General features: G+C 37.4%; 1 protein-coding gene across 1 annotated transcript; it reads left to right on the forward strand.

The window, feature by feature from the left end:
- Positions 1 to 683: 683 nt before the first annotated feature.
- LOC127934399 (AP-2 complex subunit mu-B) lies at positions 684 to 15,530 on the forward strand. Its single transcript, XM_052531771.1, has 11 exons — positions 684 to 876; positions 2,343 to 2,456; positions 6,070 to 6,335; positions 7,272 to 7,354; positions 7,991 to 8,126; positions 8,214 to 8,358; positions 11,662 to 11,781; positions 11,855 to 11,990; positions 12,072 to 12,169; positions 13,046 to 13,157; positions 13,357 to 15,530. The coding sequence occupies exons 2-11, from the start codon at positions 2,383 to 2,385 to the stop codon at positions 13,489 to 13,491; spliced, it is 1,305 nt and encodes a 434-aa protein (XP_052387731.1). The 5' UTR covers positions 684 to 876; positions 2,343 to 2,382; the 3' UTR covers positions 13,492 to 15,530.
- Positions 15,531 to 17,041: the final 1,511 nt, after the last annotated feature.

The following is a 17,041-nucleotide window of genomic DNA, read 5'->3' on the forward strand; positions in this document are numbered from 1 at the left end:
ATAAACCACTGTTATGTTATGGGGTTTCAAATCGAAATATTACTTTTTGTTACGAAACGGCATAATTTTCATTCATGTCTTCTGTAGAGGACTCCAGGAGAAACATCAAGTTAATCAGGTGTTTTTGGGAAACACAAGTCAATAAGGAAAGAAATTATAGATTAATATTTCTTTTAAATATAGATATTCTTATAAAACTGTTGCCAAGCTATAACTCCCATTATTGCACTTCTTTTTTTCATTAAGGTTTGCCCCAATAACACATTATTATGCAAATCAAATGCAGTATATAGATACATTTTATAGAATGGGAATAGCAATTTATGAACATTTTATGCACACATTGAATAAAGTAAAATAGTACATCGAATAATTATGTTATATATCTTTCATAACATAGCTGAGAATCATCTTTGTAGAAGTTTGCTTAAAAAATAGCCTGAAAAAAAGATTGGTTGAATGAAAAAAAAAAAAAAATTTATTTTCTATTTTTCTAAATATCAAAAATATTTTTTTTTCTTATGCTCCAACCAATGTGTGACTGTATCGTTTTGTTTCTTACCTGCTACTATGTCTCACAACTATGTGTAAATTATCTTATTTTCTTCTGTGGAGGTTGGCAAAGCTTAAAAACAAAAATGAACAGTGTCGAACATTGTGTAGCATCGTGAACCCGACATGTGTGCGCGCGTGCGCGTGTCCAGTGACGGCTGCAGAGGGAGTGAGCAGCGGCGACATCTTGGATTCACGATTGAACGGTGACCTCAGCCTAAAACACCATACTATCGATTACACGGAGCCTCGGTCAGAAGCGGACATAGCTGTCTCTGCTGAGCCGGACCCGTCCGGAGGACACCGAGTGACTGACACACAGAGGTGAGGGCGGGAATCCGCCGCGCGGGGCTAGTTAAAGGTAGTTAGCTTAACCAGCTAACCAGCCGGACGCGGGTGTTATACGTTGATTCACTGATGGGAATGTGTTAAATCAATAACAGGGAGTATTTGAGTATTTGGGAAACAATAGTTAAAGAAAACATAATGTAATGCGTTTTAAATCGTGATGTCTCTGCGTTTTAAGGGAAATAGCCGCTGTTATCGCCACATACCTTTACTGTTAACTATCTCGGGAAGATATTTAAATTAAATTATACAATCTGTTTTATTGATGCTATGATATAGAAAGCAAACAGCATGTTTATATATATATATATATATATATATATATATATATATATATATATAGTTGAGGCGAGATAGTCTCGGTGGGCAGGCATAAAATATGTTGCTGAGAATCACGAAAAATCACATACTGATTAAAAATCAATATTGGACGTAATAGAAACCTTATAAAATCCCGGACATAATTGCCATGTGAACTCTTCTATTTTACCATGAGCAGCCATGATGCTGTAGAGCTGAGAAATGACATCATCATCAAAATGTGATGTTCTTATGAGTATTCAGATATACTCGGAGGCACAGGAACGAATGTGACAGGTTTTATTGTTGAGAGGGTTGTAATCCTACACAGGCTATGTAGTCTAGCTATATAGTTATAATAACTTCACTTATAATTCATTGAAGAGATTGCACCCACATTAGGTTCAGATTTAGTTCCTGTTAGCCAGAGGTGAGTGTGTGTGTGTGTGTGTGTGTGTGTGTCAGTCTCTGGGAATGTAAAATCTGACATAAAATTATCGGGAAAAAAATTATTTGGAACACTATTCAACCTTTAGACAAAATATGAACATTTGCATATGTTCCAAAAGCTTAATTTATCATATTTGATGAGTTATATTTTAATAATTTTTTATATATGAAGTTATTCTCACATTTACTTTTAAAAATCAGTGAAGATTTCACCGCAAATAGGCAGATGAACCACAGCCTGATGAGAGAACACACACGGTCTGCTCATTGTGTGTATGATCGCATGTTTTGTTTCGTCTTATTGATTTTTTATTGATTTTTTTGCCGTGATTTCTGTTAGGTGTAATTTTAGGTCTTTTCTGAGAGAGGATAACATGAGCAGGTTATTAGTAGACTATCTAGTAGTCATGTTTTCAGCAACTCTGTGGTTGTGCATTTTAATCTCTTGTTAAGCCTCAGAAGCAGAGATGTTTTTTTTGTGTGTGTGTTAATTTTTAACAAAACTGAAAACAATCAAAAGTCAAAGCAGTTGACTGTAAGACAGCAAATAAAAAAAAAAATACAATTAGGAGATTCAACCGGAACAAATATTATCATGGTGCATGTGTACAATCTACAATCTGTGTCCTTTATTTTTTAATGCGTTCTCTGTCCAGTGACTGACAGCTTGGCTCCGCCTCTTTTTTTTCCAGTTTTCTAGCATGGCCCGTGGACACTGAGAAGAACTGCACCATGATCGGAGGACTCTTCATCTACAACCACAAGGGCGAGGTGCTGATCTCGCGTGTCTACCGGGATGACATCGGGTAAGTCATCGTAACGTTGTGTTTCAGGTGTGGAGAAGATGGGCTTTGATTACTCCCAACAGGAGGTAGCTCTAGGTTGTGACATCAAGGGAACGTGTCGTTCATGTTCATGTTCATGATCTGATGTGTTGATGTGCTGCCTTATTCGCATTTCTTTTCCTTCCATAATCACCCCGTCGGATGTCAGATCTGTTTGTTTCATTGGCCTTTGTGGGAATAACAGCAGTCAAATGCTCCATCTCCACCTTCAGTCCTACTTTCACTGTTAGAAATAGAAAAGGGCTGAATTCTAGATCACTGTTAGAATTTTAGAATGAATTTTAGGCTTCTGATTGTGTGCAAGTTCTTTCTGGAAGATCCTGGCATCCTTTAAAACCACAGAGATGGTGTGTTCAGAGAAGGGTTTCTATGGATACTGTGGGTCTGTACATCGCTGCCAGCTCGTACTGTCGTGTGTGTGTTCAGCTCATACTGTCACAGTGTGTGTGTGTGTGTGTGTGTGTGTGTTCATATAGCATGCAGGGCTTTATGAGAAAGAGAGATCATTAGATGGAGTGGCAGTGTGTGAGCATGACGAGTTTGCCTGGAGGAAAGGGAAATCTGGGAAGAAGAAGAAGAGAGGGCTTGAAACCATGTATGCAGCTTAAAAACAGACCGTTGAAATGAAGCAATGATGATTTATAAACCCAGTGATAAACAAAACATAAGCTTGATTACAAACCCTGTGATCTATTTTTTGATTGCATGTTATAGGTCTTATTAAGCAGCATGTCTACAGATGTGCACCTGCTTCACCTTCACTTAGTTAACTGATGTGATATTGGATAAATGATTATCAGAGAGTGAATCCATAAGTGAATGTATTCAAATTCTGAATGGATTATAGCCTAAAAAGTGCACAAAGAGTGCACCCTTATAATCAACGGAAAAAAAAAAACCTAGACATATTGTACACTGAGATAAATTTGCTATTTATTTTTTATGTCTGTCAGAAAAAAAAAGACTATGCCAATTTGAGGGTGTTTGTGTCCAGGTTTTGTATGTTGTTGTTGTTTGCATGTTAAAATAAACAGGTGAATTTTTTTATTTATTTAATACTAATTTATTATTCTAATTTTATTCATTAATGGTTAATGTTCAGATAACGATCGGAGGTTGCTGGTCAGGAAAATTAACCTAAATGACCATCCCCACATCCTTCAGTAAGAACGCAAATAATTCCTGAAGGGAGCTTTCCATTAGCATTCCCAATCATCTCAGTGGTAGATGCTTGGCTGACACAGAAATGTAATTAGAAAATGTAAATAAAAAATTAGACTTTTGAGAAATTTGACTTTTTCTTTTATGCAGTTTTTGGATGGATGTGATATGTATTTTTGTATGTATTAAGCCCAAAGTTTACTTCGTTTTGTATGTGTATGCATACAGCCGAACACGTCGCCTTTCAAAGTATACTCCATTTGATAGTGTGCGCGAACACAGGCGGTCCTTACATGTGCTCCAGAAATCTTTGACCAGCATCTGCTGTATTTTTCTGCAGCAGTTTTGACCACCAAAAATGTATTTGAACTCTTTTAAACTAAGGTTGTAGCTCTCTCTTAACCCCTTCACACAAGCACTTGCCACTGCGGCCATCAGCTGTTGTTACAGTCTCCGACTGGTGCGTACAAAAGGAGCATGCTTACTAAAATCGTATGGTGTGCATATAGTACACCTGTACTAATTTGGTTCACTAAATTTGCAACATAGGCACTAGGGCTGCACGATATTGGGAAAAAATGACATTGTGACATTTAATTTTTCTGCAATATATATATTGCGATATGAAATCTAATCAAAAAATTTTCTTACAAACAAAAATGGGTGAGCACACATACATTCTCATTTTAAATTATTTAAACATCGACACCATCGTGTCAATTGATTAATATGAGCGAGGGAGAGAGAGCAAGACAGCGCTCGTGTTGTTTGAAAACGGTGAGCGTGCGGCCACGGATCTCTCTCTCTCTCTCGCGCTCTCTCTCTCTCTGCCCTGTTAAACTGACAGGACTTCAAATTTTAAAATTGCTGTGCAATTAATCCACGAATCACATTCGTCAAGGGCCGGGGAGCAGCTGGCATATACAGTTAATGAATAACGGATTACCTACGACAGCCTACGTCGCACATCCTGCGATGTGACTATCGTGGATTCGTACATCGCGATATCGATGCTTAAACAACACATCGTGCAGCCCTAATAGGCACTGTACTTGGACCTACGTGTATGCGTAAAACGCAAAGTATGCTTTTGCTTTTAGAGTATCATGCTGTTGTTCTAGCAGTATGATAATGCAGAACTATTGAAATCTACTGTAAAAGTCACATCTCTTCTGCACTCTCATTAGGATATTACACGTTGCTTTCCATGTAGAGTGTGATTGAGGTTGAACAGTTGAACAGTGAGGTTTCAATTCAGTTGAGGTGTTGTTTGCTCTAGCTGTAAGTTTTTGACATCAGAGTCCCGTTCTTCGTACGTCGCTGACTCAGTTAGCTGGATTTGATTGTTGATGATTTAGCATTATCTTGGATTGGTTGGTTCTGCGCAGCTCATTTTGGAGTTGCTTTCATAGCAACAGGTCTGTAAGCTTAAACCTGCTCGGGAGGGTTTACTTCATGTAAAGAGGATTAGATCGCATCTTTTTAATCAGAATTGATACTTAAAGTCAGCCCATTTCCACCTCTACTTTATAAGTAGAGGATCCTACTGATACAGGGACAATAATTTAAAATAATAATTATTACAAAATTAATTTAAAGATAATATAATAATGTTGTGTAGTCTTTAATGCTCTAGACACAGCCAGTTTTACTCACTAAAAGATTTATTCGTCATAAAATAATTTACGTCATAATAGGATTAATTCGAGTCTTCCAGACAGATAATGTAGAGTCGTGCATTAATTTGAGTGATGATGGATATTATGGGAGTGGCTTGATGGAGCGCAGGAGATGCAGATAACATGATCTTGCCCGTTAAGAATCCTTAATTGATGCTGCGATGTTACAGATCTGTTCAAATATAAAATTTTATTTGAAATATGAATTGCTAATTACTACATTAAAATAAAAATGTAAAGCCAGTACAAATATTAGAATTCATGAATATAAATAATTGGGAATCATGTAAAAAAAAATATATATATATATATTTTTTATTATTGATCTATTATAGTTTTGTTCTCTTGGCTGTTTTCTTATAAAAGTCAAGTTTTTCGTCTTTTGGTGTCTTTTTGGTTATATGACATCATCACATTGCTGTTTTGCCGCCAGCCAATCGCTGCACTGCTAATCGTGGTTTCGAGTATCGATGCATGGCCCCTTTTAAACCAAACCATGAACCCCCAATTATCTCAGATAACTAATTCCAGCCATACTAATCATCGACAACCGGTGTGTTCAAAGAACCAGATTAGCCAGATCCAGATTAGCGCGATGATATCGAAGAACGGACCCCAGAACTATTTAATGATTTAGCAGGATTCCAACCTGAATTAGAATAAGGCTGCAACTACAGTTTCAATTTCAGTGAATTAATCTATTGATGATTTAGATCTTGATGGTGTCTCTGCAGGAGGAATGCAGTGGATGCGTTCCGTGTGAACGTGATCCACGCTCGCCAGCAGGTGCGCTCACCCGTCACTAACATCGCCCGCACCAGCTTCTTCCACGTCAAGCGCTCCAACATCTGGCTGGCTGCAGTTACCAAGCAGAATGTCAACGCTGCCATGGTGTTTGAGTTCCTCTATAAGATGTGTGACGTCATGGCGGCCTATTTCGGCAAGATCAGCGAGGAGAACATCAAGAACAACTTTGTGTTGATCTACGAGCTTCTAGATGGTACGATGACTTTCCTGATCCAATACTTTCCTGAATTATCTTTAAATGATTACGAAAGTAAAAAGATATCCGCCTAAATGTTGCTTGGCCATAACATTGATTATATTGCAGTTGAGTTTTCTTTTCCCTCCAGTTCCAGCCATGAAGTCTCCCACAACTGTTGTGCTGTTGTTTTTTTAGGTTTTGATTTTTATGAAATGGCGATGAGAAAATCAAAACCTAAAGAAAATACTGCACAGACAGACAGACAGACAGACATCTCCTCTGCTCTCTGAGATGGATGCTGTTGATTTACAAGTGAAGTCATATTTATTTGAGCAGCACTTCATACAATACAGATTGTTTCAAAGCAGCTTCACAGTAATAAACAGGAAAACAACACTCAGTGTTTCACAGTTAATCAGTTATGAAACAAATTCACTTTCAGCTGTAAAGCAGCTCTACAGAACGTAATCTTCAGGACTGAACATTATAATGAAACTTAGAATCCCTTGTGATGCTGACTTCTAAAACTTCATGACAGATTGATGAGCACAATTTCTTTGTTGACGATTTTTTTTCTTTTTTAAGCTGTAGTTCCCTTCCCTGTAGCAAACCTATAAAAACTTAAAAGAATGCACAAAGACTTTTTATTTATGTAGCCATATGATAGTTGGGAAGCTATATAAAACATAAGCGTTAGTGTAATATCATTTAAAAACTTTACTTGAACAACGTTTAATTTAAATTAAAACAATTGCATTTCATTTAAATCCGATTATATTTTTAACAACATTTTTAGGAGTACACCAGGATATTAGATGACCAGTGATCGACATGAAAAAAAAAAGTCCAAAACCAAAACTACAATTTTGACTTCATGGATTCTGTAGAGCTGCTGTTTACTGCTGTATTAGTTCAGCACTGTCAAAGTTTTTCTCTTTGCCCTTACTGTAGAGATCCTGGATTTTGGGTACCCCCAGAACTCTGAGACCGGAGCCTTGAAGACCTTCATTACTCAACAGGGTATCAAGAGCCAGGTGCGTTCTGCTCGAAACACCAGCATCTGGTCCATTAGGTTTTCTAATATGTAAAGGACAGTTAATATAGCTTTAACAGAAGTGTTGAAATCTGAATTTGTTGAAGTATGTGGAAACTGAACTGTGTATTAATGTCTCTGTTATCTTCACATCATTGCTCACCACGTGCCTGATGACCTGTAACCCACTGCTTCCAGCATCATGTAAGCACAGCTGTATTTGTACACTTATAGAGCACTGCAGTGATGACGTGTTTTTGTAGGCCAATCCGAAGCTATCATCAACCGAAACCAAAGAGAAATTTCCCATTGACTTTCGGATTATGCCAGAAATTAAGCTTGTGACCAACAAAGGCTTATGGTACATTCATGTTTTGTTCATCATGATAATCTTCACAAATGAGCACATTTATGAATATAAACGAACTCCACTCGATTTTTTTGTGCTAAAATGCTAACTCGTTCCTGGGTTTCGGCCTACAAATACATCATCCCTGAAACAATCTATACCCCACTTTTATATTTTCCAAGTTGTGTTCACAAAGCTTTACATGACTTCTTGCAATTTCAAATATCTGGCTTCTTGTTTGGCGGTGCTCATATTTCTCTCACACTCTACACTTGGTGTTTTTCTCAGACGAAAGAGGAGCAGTCTCAGATTACCAGTCAGGTCACCGGACAGATCGGCTGGAGACGGGAGGGCATCAAATATCGCCGCAACGAACTCTTCCTGGATGTACTGGAAAGTGTGAACTTGCTGATGTCACCGCAGGGTGAGAGTTACTGTACCACATGGTTAATTTGACCATCATTCATTACTTTGTGATGAAGCTGCACATAGTGATGTTTTGTGCGTGCAGGTCAGGTGTTGAGCGCACATGTCTCAGGGCGTGTGGTGATGAAGAGCTACCTGAGCGGAATGCCAGAGTGCAAGTTCGGCATGAACGACAAGATTGTCATCGACAAGCAGGGCAAAGGTGGCACGACTGATGACTCGGGCAAAAGGTGAGTTGGATGACACTCAAATGGAAATGTGAGAGCCACTGTGGTGAGTAAACCATAGAACACATGATGGAGATACATTGTTTATGCTTGTTACTAATTTCCTAAATGCCATTTAATGACTCATAAGGCCAAACTAATGTGGTTTATTTAATTTTACATAAAAAAAAAAAAATATGTATAATATATATATATATACACTGATGTCACGGTTCGGTTCAGTACCTTTTAGATACAGCAAAAATTAAAAACATCTCAACTTTTCAGAATGCCGCAAACGCACCACGGGTCATGTGACAAGAACTAACCAATCAGCTTCATCCTTTCCCTTAACAACGTTGAAAGCTCAGCCAAGATGAAGGAACAGCTGATCATAGTTGTATATGTATAGGTCTGGTGTTTGTGTGCACTTTGGATTCCCTGTAAGCAGTGTTAATTTTGACAGCAAATTCGGATTTAGTCTTAGTCTTAGTCTTTTGAATAACACACCATTTAGTTTTAGTCACATTTTAGTCATCTGAAATGTTTTAGTCTTAGTCTAGTTTTAGTTGACTAAATATCATAAGAGTTTTAGTCTTAGTCTAGTCTTAAGTCTTTTAGTCTTAGTCTAGTTTTTTTTTAGTGGAACAAAGTCAACTTAGTTGACTTGACTAAATGTTTCCATCAGTCTGTTATGGAATGGTATTTATAAAATAAACATAAGGCCTGCTCTCAATGAAAAATAAACATGCTCTCTGAAAAAGATATGCATTCGTCCTGAATGATATGCAATGCATATGACATTCTTTCAAGATGAAGTACAGTATTATTGAAATAGACAACCACCTATATTATATTTGTATTGTATGTTCATTATATTTCTTTATTTGTGCTATTTACACAAAGTTTACATTTTTTTAAGTTTGTTTTTGTTCATTTAAAATAGCACTGCATAGTCTTCACTGTAAAATAAAATACACAATCAAACCAAAATGTATTCAGACACCTTCAACGTTTCTTACAATATCACAGTTTATTTGCTGTAGTTTAGAAATTGGTAATAAAATATGACATAACTCAGGGTTAAACTGTGTCAGAACAACAAATTCATCTTGATAATGTCTGATGCAATGCTTAATTTGGTTCAGTCTGTGGTGTGAAAAGGTTGCATTAGAAATTAAAGAAAGAAACACTTAAGCAAAACATGCTCAGGTCCCTAATAATTTTTTTTTATTTTTTTTTAGTCACTAGTAAAACAATATAATCTATTCTATCTGATTTTCGGATTGACTTTGGATAAATTCTTGTTAAAACTACAAAGTAATTCAATCAAGAGTGATTTACTTTCATTTTCATACATTAAAGACACTGACAGCAGAGCTAGTAAATTAGGCGCGGTCACTTTAAGAGACAAATGCATCCATCATAAAGATACGCATCCGAGTTCTTTCCAACGCTTTACTTTCACTGAAGACATAACTACCGACTTTTTCGAATACACTTTCCAAGACGGGTATTTCCACATATTTAGTATGTATTTGTTGTCGGTACAAAAGCAAGAAGACTTTGAGACGCGTCTCTGCTTGCTCCCTGAACACCAGAACGCCACGCTGCTGAATTGAGCTCTTTCACTTTTCGCTTTTTCTTATGTTTATTTAAAATGCGATTTGTATTTGTTCGTTCAGGGTGCAGGAGGACGCAAACGTCCTGAAAGAGAGCTCGGTTCAGTGTTACGCGAGTAACCAGCTGCTCTGCTCAGTTCAACTTTCCCGCATCGCGGGGCTGAAGCCAACTTGATGTGTTGAATGCTTGGAGCACGTTATAAAATGTATTCTTAAAATACACATTTCTGTTTTAATAAATGCTCATATTAAAACATAGCATTACACATAAGTAGGTACAAAAATAATCAGTGATACATTTACGACCCAAGAGCAAACTCATCTTTGTTCTCTTTTCTGTGTAACTGCTGCTTTGTTTAGCTGTTGCGCTTGCATTTGCCGCGGCTTTTTAAAATGGCTCGGCTGCTTCTGCATAGATCAACCTACCCTCAAAGATTCGCACTGATTGGATCTCTTCTCCATTCGTCCCTCCCATATATTTTCGTCTCATTTTTATTCGTTGACTAAAGTGTCAGTTATATTTCGTCACGTTTTTCGTCATCATATCTGACTTTTTATTTAGTTTTTATTTAGTTTTCGTCCGTGAAAAAGGTTAGTTGACGAATATTTTTCGTCATAGTCTTCGTCAACGAAATTAACACTGCCTGTAAGCTATAATGGTGATGATAGAATGAATGGTAAATAGTAAGGTCTCATATCCGCGGCTCTAATGTAAATGAAGCCTACCAATCGCTGCGGTGATGTCTTTTGCCCTGTTTGAATCCGTTGGAAATGTCTGCCTAAATGCTGCGAGGATAGTTTGTTGCGCGTATGTTTCTCCTTTTTTTCGTCTTTTTCCAGATACTGACACACTAAGGTGATGTCGGCGTAAATGAGTTGACATGTTTCAAGTATTCCCGCTGGTGTTTTTTATTTTTTATTTATTTTTTAATTTTTCTTTTTTAATTTTGTATTCCCGCTGGTGTACCCTATTGTCATGTAGCAGATGCGACATACCGTTGTTGTTTTTTTTATCCACCACTCTCTTGCCATCACCATTTTAGCTTACTACTGAGTGAGCGAGCGCCTGACTGAGTAGCCTAACATAAACATATAAGTTGGTGTTTTTTTCTTCTTCGGGGTGTCAGGGGCATTGCCTGTCACGTCGTTTGGGTTATTGGGCTACCTTGTTTAACGCATATCATTATATTTCACTTTCTTTTCTTTTTTTTTTCAAATATAATTAATTAGTCCAACGAACCGTTCGGTACATAATGCGTACCGCGTACCGAACCGAAAGCCTCCTACCGAACGGTTCAATACGAATACTCGTATCGTTACACCCCTAATAAATATATATATATATATATATATATGAAACTGAAAATCATTCCACAATAAAAACCTAAAAAATTTAATGACTCAAAACATTTTAAAATGAGTTTTCTGAAACACCAGGATTTGCAATTACCCCATTTGTGATGTCATGATGTTCCTCTACATGCTCCTTTACGTGCATATTTAAATGCATACACAGCCCTTCCCTCCAGTAGAAATCTGAAAGCGTCCTGTGTTGTATATCAGAATATAAACCTGTTGACCGTTTTCTGCCGTCACACAGTATACTGTCATGCTGCCCACCCCTGATGAGTGATGTGTGTTTAGTCTCTCTGCTCATGCTTCATAGTTTCCTCATCGTTTTTCTCCTCTGTGTCTCCTGCTGCAGTGGGAAACAGTCCATTGCGATCGATGACTGCACGTTCCATCAGTGTGTCCGTCTCAGCAAGTTTGACTCGGAGCGCAGTATTAGCTTCATCCCTCCCGATGGAGACTATGAGCTCATGAGGTCAGTGAAGAGCGTGTGTGTGTGTGTGTGCATTTGAGTGTCACACAGCACAGTTACGGTGTCCCTTTCTCAGGTACCGTACCACTAAAGACATCATCCTCCCCTTCCGGGTCATCCCATTGGTCCGAGAGGTGGGCCGCACCAAGCTGGAGGTGAAGGTGGTGATCAAGTCCAACTTCAAGCCCTCCCTGCTGGCACAGAAGATAGAGGTGAGACTGACAGCAGTAATAATATTCATTATTCTCAAAGTGGTAAATATTGCATTGGAAATCCTGTGTGTTTCTCTACAGGTGCGCATTCCTACTCCACTCAACACCAGTGGGGTTCAGGTCATCTGTATGAAGGGGAAAGCCAAGTACAAAGCCAGTGAGAACGCCATTGTTTGGAAGTACGGCTTGATTTTACTGTACAAGTTCATTTTCTTCATTTGCAGTTACATCTGTTTTGGCCATTCTTACATTTCCCTCAAAATGTTCAGTTTCCAATCCCACTGTTCAGATTTGTACTCTTTTACTTAGGAGTGAGGATTTTATAATAAAACTAAATTTGCTTTGTTCTTGCTTCAAGTCATATTAACTTATGCTTCCGCTGTCATAGAAAAAGCCAGAGTTTTACACTTGTAATTTCAAGGACCAGATGTATGAAACTACGGATAGTTTTTATTTGATCTATTCAGCTATCCATTCATCCACCCATCCAAATAATTTATCCTTTCATCCATCCATCCAAATACTCCACCCATCGACATAAATACCATCCCCTTGGAATTATAAGGTTCTATCTGACATTTGTCAAAATTGAGTTATTCCCATATTGTTGTTCTGTGACAACTTATTTACATTGATAGATTTTTTTTTATGTTGTATACAATATGGGATTTTTATTTAAAAAACAATAAGGTTCTATCTACACAGTCGAATGGAATGCAAAAACTTTGAAGCTCAATATCCCAAAACTACTCTGAATGCAGATAGAACCTTATAATTAAATACCTCCATCCATCCATCTGTCCATTCATCTTTCTGTTGCTTTAAATACACCATCCATCCCTCCGTCCAAATACTCAGTTGAGTATTATTATTTCAATATCAGAATGTTTTTTGGAGACATTTATAGTAAATATACTCATTTAAAGCTATAAATTCCAAGGATTGGTACTTAACATGCAAATGAAAATCTTTCTGAGAATTTAAAGTGTTTAATGGGTGAGTTAAAATGTAAGTGGTGACATGTTTTTATTTTCATATTGTTCTTTTTTTTGTAGGATCAAGCGAATGGCTGGTATGAAGGAATCTCAGATCAGCGCTGAGATTGAGTTGCTACCAACTAATGACAAAAAGAAGTGGGCTCGCCCACCCATCTCCATGAACTTTGAGGTCAGCTTGAATCCCTCTTTCACACAGCATGGTCTCTAAAGATGGATGGAAATTTTTTATGTTCTATTAAGTGGCATGTCAATTATGCTTATAATATTATAATTAAACTAGGTTGTTTTGAGATTTTCTTTAGGTGCTTGGTTTGGGAATGCAGTCTCTGTGTAATGAAGCTAAGGATCCATTTTCTTTTGTTTTCCAGGTACCTTTTGCTCCATCAGGACTGAAAGTGCGTTACCTGAAGGTCTTCGAGCCGAAGCTCAACTACAGCGATCACGATGTCATCAAATGGGTGCGTTACATCGGTCGCAGTGGCATCTATGAGACCCGCTGCTAACAGCAGCCCTCCTGTGAGAAGAGGGGAGGGACGCAGATGGATAAATGGGCAGAATTAACAGAGGATTATTCATTGTTTCACTCTCCTCTCCCTTCCTCAACTTTTTATACTGGGCTCTGTTCACACTAAAAACATCAACACAAGGAAACCCAAAAAGAACATCCGAAACCTCATGAATTAAAACAAATGTGCCCTTTAAAATAAAATGCATAGTTTATCTGCAACTATAAAAATATTTTTATCCAGAATTTCACTTGCTATGAGATGTAAACCCCCTCTCGTTTCTCCTTTCTAATTCTTCCACAACATGCATTCCAGACCCCCAGTCCCCATTGAATCCCAGCTAATTTGGTGCCCAGGCCCCCTTTTCAACCCAGTGATTAGCGCTGAACCTGTGTTCCTGCACGCAGGCAGTATCTGTGTGGTCATGTCCTGCTCCTAAGTCTAAGTCTATCTGCTAACCTGGACCCTAAAAACAGATCTTCATTTTTGTAGTGGTCCCTCCTATGAGTATTAGTTTGGTATTGTCCACATTCTTGTTCTCTGTGAATTAGTGTAAACGTTAAGCAGATGGCCCCACGGTGTTCTTGAGCGTAACTTTTCATTGAAAAGTTGTTTTATGTACACTGATGTAACCATTTGGGTTTTGTCTTAATTTTTTGTTGTTGTCTCAGTATAAAATAATTTCTTAATGTGACGACAATGAGGTTCGAGGACGTTTGAATTAAAGCAACAAATTATACTTATGCTTAGTCCAGCTGTGTTTGTGTGTATATGCTACACTGTAACAAAACCACCAAGCTGATTGAATTACAGCTTTCATTTGGTGTCATATAGTGAATGGTGCTTATGTGTGTGAGTTAGGGGTCCCCAACATCTCTCAGGGACTTTTCATTTGTTCGCTTAACCGTCTTTTCATGTCACACTAACTTTCATCACTTTGTTTACTTGACTGAAGTTTACCGGTTGAGTTTGAGTGCACTGAGTCTGTCTTTGCATTAGTGAATTCTCTCCCTGCATTTCAACACGTCTCCTGGGATTAGTTTAAAGGCAAATGCAACTTTAAAATGAATTTCAGTAAATACACGAGTGAGGGGCTAGAATATTAGGGAGTCACATTTCTAACCTCCTTCTTTAGTCCTGATCTAATGCAGGAGATTTTGGATATTTCAAAACATTGAAGCCATGTCTGCTTTTAAGGTCTTGAACACCGTGCTTGGTCCTATAATGTGCGCACAAACTCTCCAGTCGGTGTCCTTGGCGGAAGGTGCAGGAGGATTTATCTTGATGTGAAAGCATTTTGGTTGAACAGCACAGAGACTACAGCAGTTTAGTGATGAGCTCACTGTCAACTACTACACTAGTGCTATCTACGTTATGTTTCATATAGGGATGCACGATATTTCAGCCACCATATTGGTATCAGCCGATAAATGCTCAATTTTCTGTTATCGGTATCGGCCCGATAAGAAAGTTTGTCCGATATCTTAAAGGCGATAAATAATGCATTATATCCTTCAGAAACACTTGACTTGAGATGACTTGTTTGCATTATTTATGCATTATTTTATTTATTTGTAAGACTTTTTATGAAATTTGGTAATGGGAGAGTTAAGCTATTTTTAAAATTTACACTGTTCAAACTAGGCTGCTTATGTTGAAGTGTTTGGGATGTGGCTTTAAATTATGATCTTTTTTATAATCAGGCTCTCAAAAAGTATATATAAATTTGGATATGGATTTATCGGCCAACAAATCGGTTATCAGCTTTCAAATAAAAATAAAATATCGGTTATCCGTATCGGCCAAAATGTTTTATATCGGTGCATCCCTAGTTTCAGACAACACTACTAACTCGACCCTGCAGATTTAAGTGTGCCACTTCTTAAACGCTTGTGTTGTAACACTCACACCGTCTGACCTCAGTGTGTTTAAGCTCTGAGAGATGATGAGGCTCCTTTTGCAGTGTATTGTCTTCATTTGGTAACTTTGTAACTGTCATCTTAATCCTAATAAAATGTGTAATCTGTTATTGTTAATGGAGTTGGAGTTTTTGTTACATATTATATAAATATTGTATGCTGTTTTAAATTTGCCATTGAATAGAAGTAGACAGTTTGCAAGACCTTGGTTCCCTCGACAGAAACCCAATAGGATTTTTTCATAGACTTTTGGATTATTGCAGAAAATAAGCACTGTGACCAACAAAAGTTTTAGATTCTTACATGTTTTGTTTTTTGCATGATGATCTTCACAAATGAATGAAACTTTTGAGTTTTGAAGCATAAATAAAATCACCAAAAGTAAAAAGCTGAATGTATGCTATAAACAATCTACACCACGGTCACATGACTTCAACGTCACCACCATTACGCTTCTGACCACTCTATCATTCATTATCTAAAAACATTTCCCCTAGACGTTTAAGTTTGACTAGATTGCAAGAGCACAATTATAAATGCTATGAAACTGAAAGCAACTAATGAGTAGATGAGTTTACCTGGTTCTGTGTGATGACGTTTAATGTAGTCCCATTTAGACACTTAACAACTGCCTTTTTCAAGACAAGTAAAAGCGTTAAAGAGGCATTACTGATCTATTAGATGTCGTAGAATAAAATGTGAAAATATTTTGAGCTTCATATGTTAGGTTTGTATCTTGTAGAGAACCCTACAATTGTTTTTTAAGGATCTAAATCTATTGGATGACTGAAAGTGAAGGGGAAAAGACTAACCATTGCAAACAAGTGTTTGGATATTTTATTTGGGCTTCTCGTTTACTATGGGCAGACCGTTTTTTTATTTCATGTGGATGTTTTTTGGATGGGTTTATATTGGCTGTAGTGTACTGTAATCCTCTGGATGGAAGCATTTAATCAAATTGGCCAAAAAACGGGATACAAGAACACAAGAATGTGCAAAACCTAGTGAATTATCTGTGGAGAAAAAAGAAATGACGTGGATACTACGTCAAACCACCCAAAACTTCTGCATGAGTGAGACTTCTAACAGAAAAGCCTTTCTCTTCATTGTTCAATGGCTTCGTTTAACAAAAAAAGTAAAGGAGCTTCAGTCAGACATATCGAGAGCACTGCATAACACCAACGGGTGGCACAAAACAAACTATGAACCATGTGAAACAAAGTATCCTAAAAATAAAAATTCTGTTAACAGTCCTGGGGAAAGGTACTTTTGAATGTAATGCATTACAATATTGCATAACTCCTTTAAAAAGTAACTAATTGCGTTAGTTAATTTTTATGGAAAGTAATGTATTACATTACTGTTGTGTTACTTTTTATCATCTAGGCTGGGCTTAAAATAAAAAAAGTTATATAGTTTCTGTAAATTTAAAGCCCTTTCACACACAAAAGTTAAACAAATAAGCCTCAGCCTGAAGGAAAAGTAAATCCACATCTGTGTAGTAGAGGCACAGCTCAAACAAACCTTTCAAGAAGATGGAGAAGAATGTTCAACACTCCAGCAATTAAACAAAAAAAAGGAAACATGGGTTTATCTAAATTAGTTTTTGCTTAGTAGTATTGGAATTG

Source organism: Carassius gibelio, chromosome A18 (assembly GCF_023724105.1).
Source record: "Carassius gibelio isolate Cgi1373 ecotype wild population from Czech Republic chromosome A18, carGib1.2-hapl.c, whole genome shotgun sequence".
Classification (NCBI taxonomy): Eukaryota; Metazoa; Chordata; class Actinopteri; order Cypriniformes; family Cyprinidae; genus Carassius; species Carassius gibelio.

What these genes read in the sequence shown, in the direction of transcription:
- LOC127934399 (XM_052531771.1), top strand. Translation starts at nt 2,383, where the DNA reads ATGATCGGAGGACTCTTCATCTACAACCACAAGGGCGAGGTGCTGATC. An exon ending in AACAGGGTATCAAGAGCCAG is followed by an intron (nt 7,355 to 7,990) that starts GTGCGTTCTGCT and finishes TGTTTTTCTCAG; the next exon opens with ACGAAAGAGGAGCAGTCTCA. An exon ending in ACTGATGACTCGGGCAAAAG is followed by an intron (nt 8,359 to 11,661) that starts GTGAGTTGGATG and finishes CTCCTGCTGCAG; the next exon opens with TGGGAAACAGTCCATTGCGA.